Raw genomic sequence first — 13,633 nt, forward strand, 5'->3', positions numbered from 1 at the left:
GACGGAGCCGCACCTGCAGGAGCCTGCCTCTTAATTCACGCACTCCTCACTTTGCACTGTAAATATCTTTCACCCTGGCACCTACATACTCATTCATGCCACCGGGGACGGGTTGCGATGGGCCATACAGTCCCGGACCGGCTCCCCCTTGATTTTATTGCATCACACATCTAGGTTGTTGGATGGATGGGACCTGTTGGGGGGGGGGGGTGACATCACGGTTACCTCCTCACGGACAGCCCCACCATTCCCGCACCTACTTCAACGCACCGCACGCATCATACTCCACACGGGAGGTCCGGCAAAGGGCGGTGGGACGAGCAGCTGGGTAGAATTTCCATGCCGCGGTTCCACTGCCCCAAGCTGAGCGCTCCTATTTTAATGCAAACACTGCACTGCCCTCCCAACATAATCCCATCACGGTGCTGGGTAATGGCTGCCAGTCGGGAACCTGGCAGCCTCAGTAAATAGGGTAGTAGGTGAGTCCCACACTTTTTCTGTTTGGTGTGGCTCCCGGGGCCTGGTCTCCCTACTGCCTGGGCTACCAGCCGCGGGAGTGAGGGGGAGATCGGGACCCTAATCTCACACGATTACTGGGTTCTAGATCAAAGGGCTGATTTGTGCACACGCCACCCCTCCCAATAACTTATCTTCTAGACTACCCCTCCCACTCGCTTTCCCTGGTTAACAGGCCCCCCACATGGTGTCAACCAAAAATACATGTAGCTGATGATATCACCAACATATTCATAATTAATGCAGGCATTCAATGTATTTTATAAAACAATCAATCAATGTATTTCTTGTTGTTGTTTGTGTTTCTTCTGTCTCTATCCCTTTCTTCTGTTCCCCTATAACCTTTTCCTGTTCGCTTCTTTGTCTTTAATGAATAAGATATGTTGAATGATCACAATGAGAGTAGGTCATACTCCAATGTGAATTCATACCAACCGGACACTCAGACTTCCATTCTCCGTGTCAAACAGCTGAACAGAAAACAGGATACAGGTTAAAATAAATAAATAAATAAAAAATATTGTAAATAAATGCTTAAATCCCTGAATTCTTCATAGATACCGACGTAAAACAAACAAACAAAAACGTGCAGTTAGCATTTATTTTACGTAAATTTTGCTTACTATGATGCTAGTCAGTCAGCAAATGTAGCGGCCGCCTTATGAAAACCAAGAGCTTTTCCCGTTGAAAATTCTTGTGAAAAAATGCTTAAATCCCTGAATTCTTCATAGATATGGACGTAAAACAGTCTCGATTCTTGGTTTAAAGCAAAGCAAAACAAAACAAAAAAAAAGAACAAACTTGCAGTTAGCATTTATTTTACATAAATATTGGGAACTATGAGGCCAATGCCGAAGTGGCTAATTTCTCCCACTGATTTTTTTCCACTAGGTTTCAAAATGCATTCATGGTACAAAAAATATAACAATTACCTTGAATCCTCGAACAAATCACTCCTCAAACAATCCTTCCTGTTTGTATGCGGTACAGCTTTTGTACATTTTCAACCTAAATCCGCCGTTAGATCGCTGCGTGCGTGTGTTAGAGAATAACTCCTCTTGAGTCTTGTTGTGGGCAGGCCCCCTACTTGAAGGCATGGCGCAGTGTGTGACGGGTATGACCTGTCAGTATAATTATGAAGTCTATGCAAGAAGTATTTATCGTGTAACTAAATTGATCCTAAAGATGCAGTCACAGCACACAGACGAATGTTTATTCGCTGCCAACATCCCAGTTCAAATGGATTGGACGTCTTCTAGTGACGAACTACATGATTGGACATCTTTCATTGACAATGGCAGTCAATGAGTTAAAAACAAACAGGAAGGTGATTCCACAGGCTCTGACCCAAAGAGTGTGCATGGCCTCTACTGGCTGACTCTTAACCTACTGGCAACAATAAGTTCGCAGTTAATTTATGATCACTGGTACAAAAAAAAAAAAGTTCAAATAGGGCTCTGAGGATCTCTGCATATACATCCCGAGAGTATACCTACAAATATTCATTACGATCAGTCCAAGAATAACGGAGGAATCGATTTTTTTAAAAAGCACAAATATGCCACTACTGGCAGAAGGCTGCGGCCAGTTCGCATGTGACTCATTGGGTTGCAATATTGTAACATTTTCCTGGATTCGTCATTAGCAATGAAGTGTATCCTCGCATAAGCATTAAATCTGTTTCCTACAATCCACAGTGGATTTGATACCAAACACAACTATACTCCATTTCCACATTAATGAACTCATTAGCTGCTGTAGACCTCCTATCCATTTTGACTGGGAGGGTTGGCAGTGATCATTCGCTCACTGCTGTCAGCCCTCCAGTTAATGAATGGAAGTGAAACATGATCACTCAATGCCAACCATTCCAATTTAAATGCATTTTGTTTCTATCACTTTAAATTGCTCTGAATGAATTAAGGAAATAAAAATTCAAAAATCAGGCTCCGAGCGTCGGTGCGGATATCCTTATAGTTTATGCATCATTAAGTTTCCGATCCATCCATCCATTCGTAAGGGACATCAAGCCTCTAAAACAGTACCTCTATTACGACTCATCAATAATAAAATGGTAATTAATCAGTGAAATTGAAATTGGGCCCTAAAGTTTGATAGGCACACAAAAAAATGCACATGCACTATTTCAACTTTTAAATCAGTGTTTTTGGCTATACACATTAGTTTTGTGATTTTACAAATTACCAAACCCATTGTTGTATTTATCATGTAAGAGAGTCAATTAAAACACTTATGAAAAAGAGTGCTTAATATATATGTAACGTGATTGCAAAAAAATTATATGACTTTTGTCCTTCTGAGGTTGCCGTACATAGCAAAACTGTGGAGTTTATTTTTGGGTGAAAATTATTTTTGAGTTGATTGGTGTTGACTGGGGATTTGTTTAAACACTAGCAGTGTTAAGATAACTTTTGGCATTGTGCCAATTAATTGAGTTGAACACAGAAACCCCTGGCAGGGTTAAATGTACTAGCCGAGTTAATCAGCCACACCCAGTTTAAGTGCGCGAGTCAGAAAGCAAAGCAGTGGTAAGTAGTATTGTCTGTAAATGGCTGGAGTGTGTTCTTTTGAAAAAACACGTCTGTGCTTACTTAGGGGATGCAAAGTCCTTCTTTTACCTCTCACGAGCGCAACAGTAGGGTACAATTGCCAGTTAGGCCCATGTTCTGAACTCGGGTCCCCCACTCATCCAGAATATTGGAATGGAATGGAATTTTATTGTCATCATCATCGGTATCATTGACAATTACAAAATGTGATATGATTTGCCCGAAGGAACCGAAGAAGAAGACAAAGGCGGACGGGATGAAGCATATGCTTATCAGTTTCCCGTCCGCCATACAACTAAAGACGCACATTCAGGCATGGAACATACATCAAAACTTTACAATAACACAATCAACAATCTGAGTTTAGTAACTTAGCGTCCAGTCAAGCAGCTCAATTAATTTCAGGGAGTACAAGGTTATGGCTTAGTCATGTCCCTGACATTTTTGCATCTGTTTGCTGTGGAACATTTTGTTGTGGCTATGTGTGTGGCAAAAGTGATTATGTGTTATCACAGCTGGTGTGAGTAGAGGCAACAATTGGCGCACACAAAGGTCACTGTAACAGTTTGAATGTATAAAATCAAACAACATGCTGTACATATTTTATCCCAAGATTAATATCTCCACAACGAAAATATGCTTATTATTCGTTTTATACAGCATCTTTTCCATATACTAGACATTTGAATCAGGAGCTCGGTAGACACAGCAGATAATTATGTTTTTACAATTGGGGATTAGGAGCTCAATTGTAATACATTCCAGGAGACTGTCAATCATAATTGCAACACCCCCTGCCCCCTTAGATGCCCGATTCATTCGTGTCATGTTATGTCCGTGCAAATTAACAAAGTCAGAGCCTTTGTTATCTTTAGTAGATAATCCTTAGTGTGTTCGAGATTCTTGTAGAGACTCCTGCCGTTGATAAGTTTCAGCTTACCGTCCACATCCGCGAGTTGTTATACTGGTCCGCTGTGTAGTATTTACAGTTATCCAGCTATTATAGTCAGCTGGTCAAGACTAGTGATAGCTTTTATCTTCATATCTTGCGTCTTGACAAGGATCCTGCAATCCGAGACCCAGGTGTTGGCTATTTTCCCAGCTTTCTTGAGTTGACATGCTTTTCTTGCAATTTCGGCATTTCAGCGAGTCAAGTTGTCATTCAAAAAAATCTTCGACCCTTTCAGGTGGCGGAGCTGGTTAAGCAGGGCAGTCTTGGTCTTGTGGTCTGCCAGCTTCATGAGCACCGTCGCCGGTCCTCTCCCCCCAGATGGGAGCAGAAGGCAGCGACGGATGTCCAGCGGCTCTATGTTTATTCCATACTCTTTCAGCTTAGCAATTGCCAGTTGCGCCACTGTGTCCCCTGGGCTAGGCGTCAGTTGTAATCCAGAAATGATGAGCTCATTTGCACGTCGGCACTGGTCGAGATCGTCAGCCACAATTTCCAGCCTCTTGATGTGAACATCTCTCTCCTTGATCGCCTGCTTGAGTTTCTCGTTTTCAGCGCAAATTAACTGGAGCTCTCTGACGATTTCTTGATTCTGAATCAAGCCAGTAAAGGAAACCTCCAACTTCTGTATGGAGGATTTTATTTCATCCAAGTCTCCAGGTTTCAAATTCTTTGGAGCCATACTGGGAGTCGAGCTTGCTGGCCCTGAGTGCTTATCGGTTAAGATAAGAGAGTGCTTCAGGAGCTCAGAGTGCGTCTGTACGCGGTAAAGGCTGTGCAGCGAATGAAAATATTAACAACATCACAACGAATATTTAAAATTAATTCAAATTAACACTCCTTTTGTAAGAAAACAAAAGGTGGTTACTTATTTTGCATGTAAAAGCTTTGAATATGAATTGCTTGACTTGTTGAAGTAGTTTACAAAGTCTTACTTAAATCATTTAAGCATTTTTCATGTAACTACATAATAGTTACTTAAAGCAGCTGTGTGTAACCACTTGAAATAAGGTTCTTGCATAAATACCATGTTTAATTTTTTGAGTGAACTTTCCTCTAGAATATCTATCGAACTTCAAAGGAATCCAAGGCGCATTAACTGAAAAATACATATCTAATTTTTTTTTCAATTGTTAAATTGATTAATTTAATTCATCAGGAGGAACTTCAAAACATAGCTCCACGGTTCTATGGGCATTGACCCAGAGAATACACTTACCAAATTCAATTCTGATCTGTGGACAAATAACGGAGGAATAGATAAAAAATTAGTTTGCATAGGCTCTTAAAAAAACTTGACAGTCCATCAGCCTGTACTAATTTTTTTCTAAACGTTGAATTCACAGTACAATACTGGCAGCTGTGGTGCAAGAATTTTCATGTTAAAAAAATACAGGAAAATCGTAAAACTTTCATTGTCAGCAATAATTGGCTGCCAACCTCTCCCAGTCAAAATGTATTGGACGTCCATATAAAGAGTTCAACGTCAAGGAGTGTTTTTCAGACAAACATTTACTGTAATTAACAGTTTACTACCAGGTTTGCGTAAGTTAATAATCTACTTGAGCTTATTTATTACTCGGATACATATTCAGGTCATGCCACCACTGTCAGGGCAATACTTACTAAAAATATCAAATGTACATCCACTGGTGAACTTGCAGAACTGGACAGGTTGCCAGTCAATCATAGGACCTTTACACGATCACTTAGTGGGAACTGAACCCTTAGTGCGTTCATGGAAGTCAAAGAACTTAACCGCTTCACCATTAGTTGTTATGTAAATTTTAAAAACAAAATAAAAATCATACGTCCTACTAAAGAACACTAGCAAGGGATTTGTGACATGAGCACGGCAGAAAACTTTTCACCGTATCACAATGGGGTTTCACATTAATTATTCATCATGGCACTATTTTCAGTGCTTCATTTTTTTGGACATCTAAAAAAAATCTGCTCTAATTCTGAATTGAGAACATTTGGAATGCTACAAATTACTTTTATCTTATAAAAACAGAAAAACAGGACACGTTACCATGTGCAGTACAGAGTTCCATGTGAGTGGATGCAGAACAATAAACTGCATTGTGACAGTTAATGAAAACAATGTCACACATGGCGTCACCAGTAGATCATATAATTTACCGAATGTCCAATGAAATCACTCCTAGGTCTGCTCATACAGTATTTGATGATATTCTCTGATACAGTAATATAAGTATTTGAGTATCTAGGAGTGTTCAGTTCACATTGTACTTGAAGACTTGGGCCTACTATGCAACTGTAATTACTGTATATTGAGAGTACTTGTAGACCCAAAAACTTTTGGAAGTGATACATGGTACAAAAGGTTTGGGAACCACTTTTATAGAGAATGAATGGATGAATGTTGCATTGCAAATAGAGTATGCGTATTATTCTGCTTGTACACTTATCACCTGTCTCTGCACTGATAATGAATGATACAGTACATAAAATCCACTATTATCTCTCGTGAAGAGCAAAAAAATTCGCCCACCAATTCCTTGCCCAAAGCATGATCAGGATCCAGATGGCATACCTTCCAACCACGCAGCCCTTTTCCTCGGTCTTGAACGGTGTCCCAAAGAACACTGCAGAGGAATACACCGCTACTCCCGACCTGCCTGTCTTCAAGACTTCATAGGCCCGACTGGAGGACGCCACGGGTGGTGATGAGGAAATCTGAACACTGTGGACTCCCTCCAAAGCATCCATGTCACTACAGATCTCAAAATTGCTTCAATTTGATTCAGTTGTGTTTACGCTAGTGAAGCATGCACATAAGGAGTCCTCTGTAAAGAGAAAGAGGAGTACCTATGTTATACAAATAACTAGGGATATCCCTGATTCAATCAAATGAACGGAAATCGGGCCCTATCACATCACGTTCAGAGCATGGGAATCCGAATTTTTAAAAAAAATGTATTCATTTTTATTTTTAAGTATTTACACATCGACTGCCATTGATGGCATTAGACGTCCCATCCAATTTGACTAGAAGCCAGCCAAGCACCAGACCCCCCAGTCAAATTGGTTTGGATGTCTATCACCATCAATGGCAGTGAAATATGATTCTTCAATGTCAGCCTTCCCAGTTCAATTAAATTTGACATCTTTAAATGTCAATGGCAGTGTTGCTACAGGCAACAAAAGAGAAAAAAAACATACAGTATACAGTAGTACCTCTACTTACAAAATCAATTAATTCTGAAAGTAGTTTCGTAACTTGAAAATTCTGCGAGTAGACGCATTTTCCATGTAAATGCCCCGACCCGTTCCAAGCCCCCAAAATTCAGACACAAACCTTTTATCATGCATAAAAATCCATCCAAACATGTAACAAATACATTTTACAATTAGATTATTGCACAATAAACATAAAATCAGAGTTGTGCATAATGTAAAAAACCAAGAATGGGGTAAAGAATAAAGGTTAACACACTCATGTAAAGCTGTCGGAACACGGGTGAATAAAGAGGATGCTGGGATACACACATACACATAAAGTAGAGGTCCCTCTTAGCCAATTAGATGCTAGGAATGCTAGGCAATAGCCAATGGCAGCACAGGTATAAGTATGTTACGTTCAGTAAACTCTAGGTGCTGCGAGTAACAGCTATGCTGTATTTTTGCCTTTCGTATCCTGAAATTTATTTTGTAACAAGAGGCAATATTTTCCCGTTGAGGTGTGTCTTAACCTGAAAATTCTGTATGTAGATGAACCACTGTATATTCATATACAGTACTCCTTCATATACATATGTATACAAATATATATATATACATACTAGGGTTGTTCCGATCATGTTTTTTTGCTCCCGATCCGATCCTGATCGTTTTAGTTTGAGTATCTGCCGATCCCGATATTTCCCGATCCGATTGCTTTTTTTTGCTCCCGATTCAACTCCAATCATTCCCGATAATTTTTCCCGATCATATACATTTTGGCAATGCATTAAGAAAAAAAAAAGAATAAAACTCGGATGAATATATACATTCAACATACAGTACATAAGTACTGTATTTGTTTATTATGACAATAAATCCTCAAGATGGCATTTACATTATTAACATTCTTTCTGTGAGAGGGATCCACGGATAGAAAGACTTGTGACTTTGTATATTGTGATTAAATATTGCCATCTAGTGTATTTGTTGCGCTTTCAGTAAATGATACTGTAGCCATGCCCCAATGCATGATGGGAAGTGGAACCATGACTGTGCGTAGTGCAACCAATTGATATATTTTCTCTGCGATGGGAAATGACTTAAGGTGTTAAGAAAAAGTTCAACTGCTACCTTGCTTCCCCACACTGCTTCCCATGATATTTCTAATCATAGAGAGAGGGATTGTAAGGCTTTAGCCAATTCAAAAAAAGGCTCCAAAGGCTGCCAAAATTCACTCTACTTATTTTACGCGGCCTTTTATCTCTATATAGGTAAAACGGCGTAATTACGGATTGAGCGCGACAATGCGTGAGTGGGTCGTGCAGCGCATGCTTTAATTGCGTTAAATATTTTAACGTGATACATTTTTTAAAAAATTAATTATCGCCGTTAGTGGGATTAATTTGATAACCCTACCTTAAGCCTAAACTAACGATTCTGAATGAGTGTAACATATTATGTATGTAACGTTAAATACAATTAGAAAACGATTTAATTAAAATATATATATATTAAAAAAAAGGCATGGCCGATATTTTTTTGCCGATTCCGATACTTTGAAAATGACGTGATTGGAATCCCGATCGGGACATCTCTAATACATACAGTACATATACATCCATATGTATACATATATATATATATACACATATCTATACACACACACAAACACACATATATGTATGTATACAGTGGGGAGAACAAGTATTTGATACACTGCCAATGGGTTTTCCCATTGGCAGTGTATCAAATACTTGTTCTCCCCACTGTACATATAATATATATACACTACTGTTCAAAAGTATGACTTAGAAATTTCCTCCGTTTTGAAAGAAAAGCAATTTTTTTCAATGGAAATCACATTAAACTAATCAGAAAAACACTCTATACATTATTAATGTAGTAAATGACTCTTCTAGCTGGAAACGTCTGGGTTTAATGCAATATCTACGTAGTTTTGTAAAGAGGCCCATTTACAGCAAACATCACTCCAGTGTTCTAATGGTACATTGTCCTTGCTAGTTGCCTTAGAAGGATAATAGATTAATCAAAACTGTTTAAGTGGTTAGACAAGCTATAAAACTGATCTTCCTTTGAGCTAGTTGGGTATCTGGAGCATCACCTTTGTGGGTTTGATTAATCTCTCAAAATGGACAGAAAAAGACAGCTGTCACGTGAAGCTCGACAATCTGTTTTTAGAAATGAAGGCTATTTCATAAGAGAAATTGCCATGAAATTGAAGATTTCCTATAACGCTGTGTACCACTCCCTTCAGAGAGCAGCACAAACAAGATCAAACCAGAATGGAAAGAGAAACAGGAGGAGGCCCCGCTGCACATCCGAGCAAGAAAACAAGTAGATAAAAGTCTCTAGTTTGAGAAATGGATGCCTCGCAGGTCCTCATCTACCAGCTTCGTTAAAGAGTACCCGTAAAACACCAGTGTCAATGTCGACAGTGAAGAGACGACTCAGAGATGCTGGTTTTCAGGGCAGCGTGGCAAAGGAAAAGGCTTTATCTGAGACTGGATAATAAAAGGAAACAAATTAATATGGGCAAAAGATTACAGACATTGGACAGAGGAAGATTGGAAAAAAGTGTTATGGACAGACGAATCAAAGTTTGAGGTGACTTTGGGTGGATGGTGGACTTTGGATCAAAGAAAAGAACATTTGTGACACACATAACAACTGAAAAGATGCTGGAAGAGTGCCTGAGGTCATCTGTCAACAATGGTGAAGGCAATGTGATGGTCTGGGGTTGCTTTGGTGCTGGTAAAGTGGGAGATTTGTACAAGATCAACGGGATTTTAAATAAAGAGGGTTATCACTCCATTTTGCAACACCATGCCATACTCTCTGGACAACGCTTGATTGGAAATCGATTTCATCCTAAAACATTACAGTGACCCAAAGCACACCAAGAACGATTTAGGAAAGAAGCAGCATGTCTGCAAAGCTGTAATTGTTGCAAAATCAGCAGTCTTTGATAAAAGCTTGAAGGAGAAAATTATTATTTAAAATAAAATCCCTATTTCCAACCTTGTCAATGTCTTGACTATATTTTCTTTTCATTTTGAAACTCATTTTAAAAAGAAAAATGTGACTTTTGGAGGAAAACACAAAATTGTCTGGGTGACCACAAACTTTTGAACGGTAGTGTACACACTAACTATATATATATATATATATATATATATATATATATATATATATATATATATACACAGATATACAGGGGTGCACATAATTTTTTTGCCCAGGTTCTCAGAGGAGGACCTGGAGATGTGACTTGGTCCTCATTGAGCTTGAGAGCCGACCCACCTGATGCGATAAATTTATGACAAGCTTTCCTTAGAGCCAATTAACTTTAATTAATTATATTAACAATTAATGCTTGATTAACATCAACTGGCACAACAAAATTGCCATTACTTTGAAGTGAAAAGTAAAGAAATAAAAAGCACCAATTCAAAATAAAGGGCATTATGCGGCTCCCACATTAACTCCAAGCCTTTTTAAAAGTGGGATGTCCTCCTCATAAGACCTCATTGAACGTGCATGTTTAGCTTTGTAAAATGCGAGCAAAAACACGTTTGTCAGTGCATGTCGCTGTTCATTACCTTTATTCCGCCACTTGTCCATAGGGCGAGTGGGGTCCTGTTTGACATCGATAGTTTGCTTAATTGCCACATGCTCTGTTTTTTTCGTGCTTTTCAAAGTTTGGACGGCTGAAATTCTTTGACCCTACATAAAATGCGCTGCTCTTATCGGCGACATTGGGATTCTCACGGCACATTTTGTACCGCATTTCCGTGCGAGCATCATTTGCTTCTAGCCATGGTACCTCCTGTAGCCACTTTTCAGCAAAAGTCCTTTTTTTTCGGTAGCTCTGGTGACGTCTCTGTCGTCTGTCTGTCTTTTGACGGGGTGTGGCCTGCCTCTTCGACATTTTGAGAAGTTATTTTCTCGTGTCCGCCGCAAATACAGTGGTCAGCCATCGGTACGCAAAAGCGTATGGAAACCGTTGAGGGCCAGCGCGTTTGTCAACGTCCAGTACGCATGCGCGCATGCGGACCACTTATGTGCACCCCTGTATATATATATATATATATATATATACACACACACATATATATATATATACGTATATATACAGTGGGGAAAACCCATTGGCAGTGTATCAAATACTTGTTCTCCCCACTGTACATACAGTTGTGGTCAAAAGTTTACATGCACTTGTGAAGAACATAATGTCATGGCTCTCTTGAGTTTCCAGCTATTTCTACAATTCTGGTTTTTCTCCGATAGAGTGAATGGAACAGATACTTCTTTGTCACAAAAAACATTCATGAAGTTTGGCTCTTTTATGACTTTATTATGGGTTAACAGAAAAAGTGATCAAATCTGCTGGGTCAAAAATATACATACATGGATCTGAAAAAGCAAATCATTGACTTGAACAAGTCAGGAAAGTCACTTGGAGCCATTTCAAAGCAGCTGCAGGTCCCAAGAGCAACAGTCCAAACAATTGTTTGTAAGTATAAAGTGCATGGCACTGTTTTGTCACTGCCACGATCAGGAAGAAAACGCAAGCTATCACCTGCTGCTGAGAGAAAATTGGTCAGGAGGGTGAAGATTCAACCGAGAATCACCAAAAAGCAGATCTGCCAAGAATTAGAAGCTGCTGGAACACAGGTGTCAGTGTCCACAGTCAAGTGTGTTTTGCATCTCCATGGACTGAGAGGCTGCCGTGCAAGAAGGAAGCCCTTGCTCCAAAAGCGGCACCTTAAGGCTCGACTGAAGTTTGCTGCTGATCACGTGGACAAAGATAAGACCTTCTGATGGGAAATTGTGTGGTCAGACGAAACAAAAATCGAGCTGTTTGGCCACAATGCCCAGCAATATGTTTGGAGGAGAAAAGGTGAGGCCTTTAACCCCAAGTACACCATGCCTACCGTCAAGCACGGTGGTGGTATTATTATGCTGTGGTGCTGTTTTGCTACCAATGGAACTGGTGCTTTACAGAGAGTAAATGGAATAATGAAGAAGGAGGATTACCTTCAAATTCTTCAAGATAACCTAATGTCATCAGCCCGAAGATTGGGTCTTGGGCGCAGTTGGGTGTTCCAACAGGACAATGACCCCAAACACACATCAAAAGTGGTAATGGAATGGCTAAATCAGGCTAGAATTAAAGTTTTCGAATGGCCTTCCCAAAGTCCTGACTTAAACCCCAATGAGAACTTGTGGACAATGCTGAAGAAACATGTCCATGTCAGAAAGCCATCAAATTTAACTGAACTGCACCAATTCTGTCAAGAGGAGTGGTCAAAGATTCAACCAGAAGCTTGCCAGAAGCTTGTGGATGACTGCCAAAAGCACCTAATTGAAGTGAAAATGGCCAAGGGACATGTTACCAAATATTAGCGCTGCTGTATGTATATTTTTGACCCAGCAGATTTGATCACTTTTTTCTGTTCACCCATGATAAAATCATAAAAGAACCAAACTTCATGAATGTTTTTTGTGACAAAGAAGTATCTGTTCCAATCACTCTATCAGAGAAAAATCAGAGTTGTAGAAATAACTGGAAACTCAAGAGAGCCATGACATTATGTTCTTCAGAAGTGTATGTAAACTTTTGACCACAACTGTACATACATATATATGAAGAAATATACAAGAAATATATATATTGGTTGAAATATACAAGAAAATCTCAACCAAGCTCAATTTATCACACTGGGTGACAATTGATATGCAAAAAAAAAAAAAAAAAAAAAAAAATTGGGCTTGATTGAAACTAGCTTTGTTCAATTAGGGGGAAAATAAGAGACATTTGGATGTGCTTTTTCCCCTCTTTAATATATTTCCGAAGTATCGGATCTGGACTCTATCAGCAGACCCTTAAAATTAGTTGACTTGGACTCTAATTCACATGCAAAAAATATGTGATCGGGACATCAGTACCATTAACCTTGAATTGATTTCAATACAATAGCCACAAAACCTCACAGTAGCCCACCAACTCTGGTCATTCCACTAAATATCCAGTTAGAACTGTTAACAACATAAAGTAAGACCCACTCACCAACTGTCCAGTAGTTTCAATGTAATTCCAATGTGCTAGATTGATGTAGCCCTGGTGTTTAGACGTGTGATCTCTGTCCGCACTTCGCCCTTGTTGCTGCTTTTCTGGTTAAACAGCGAGGGTTAATAATCACCAACACCTTTGGGCCAACTACCCGCCCATGCACACTTCTTCCGTCAGAGTGCTTATCGTGTACTTTTCTTAATGTTGCAGTAAAAAAAAAAAAATGTATTGGAACGTCAACTCATGAGGACGGATTTTCACATTAAGAGCTGTTCTAAATAGCTTTCATAAAGTAATAAATGTATCTAAGCAACC

At 39.4% G+C, this 13,633-nt stretch overlaps 1 protein-coding gene across 2 annotated transcripts in view; it reads right to left on the bottom strand.

Moving 5' to 3' along the window:
* Positions 1 to 13,504, bottom strand: part of rab3il1 (RAB3A interacting protein (rabin3)-like 1) — a 38,546-nt gene extending 25,042 nt beyond the window's left edge. Inside the window, exons 1-2 of one of the 2 annotated variants that reach the window (XM_057836641.1) lie at positions 13,316 to 13,504; positions 6,596 to 6,848 (exon numbers count right to left, since the gene is read on the bottom strand). In XM_057836641.1, coding sequence (XP_057692624.1) covers positions 6,596 to 6,771 — 176 coding nt within the window. In that variant the 5' untranslated portion in view covers positions 6,772 to 6,848; positions 13,316 to 13,504. The remainder of the gene's footprint in view (positions 1 to 6,595; positions 6,849 to 13,315) is intronic. The other variant, XM_057836642.1, reaches the window with a different exon arrangement.
* Positions 13,505 to 13,633: the final 129 nt, after the last annotated feature.

Source organism: Corythoichthys intestinalis, chromosome 5 (genome assembly GCF_030265065.1).
Source record: "Corythoichthys intestinalis isolate RoL2023-P3 chromosome 5, ASM3026506v1, whole genome shotgun sequence".
Classification (NCBI taxonomy): domain Eukaryota; kingdom Metazoa; phylum Chordata; class Actinopteri; order Syngnathiformes; family Syngnathidae; genus Corythoichthys; species Corythoichthys intestinalis.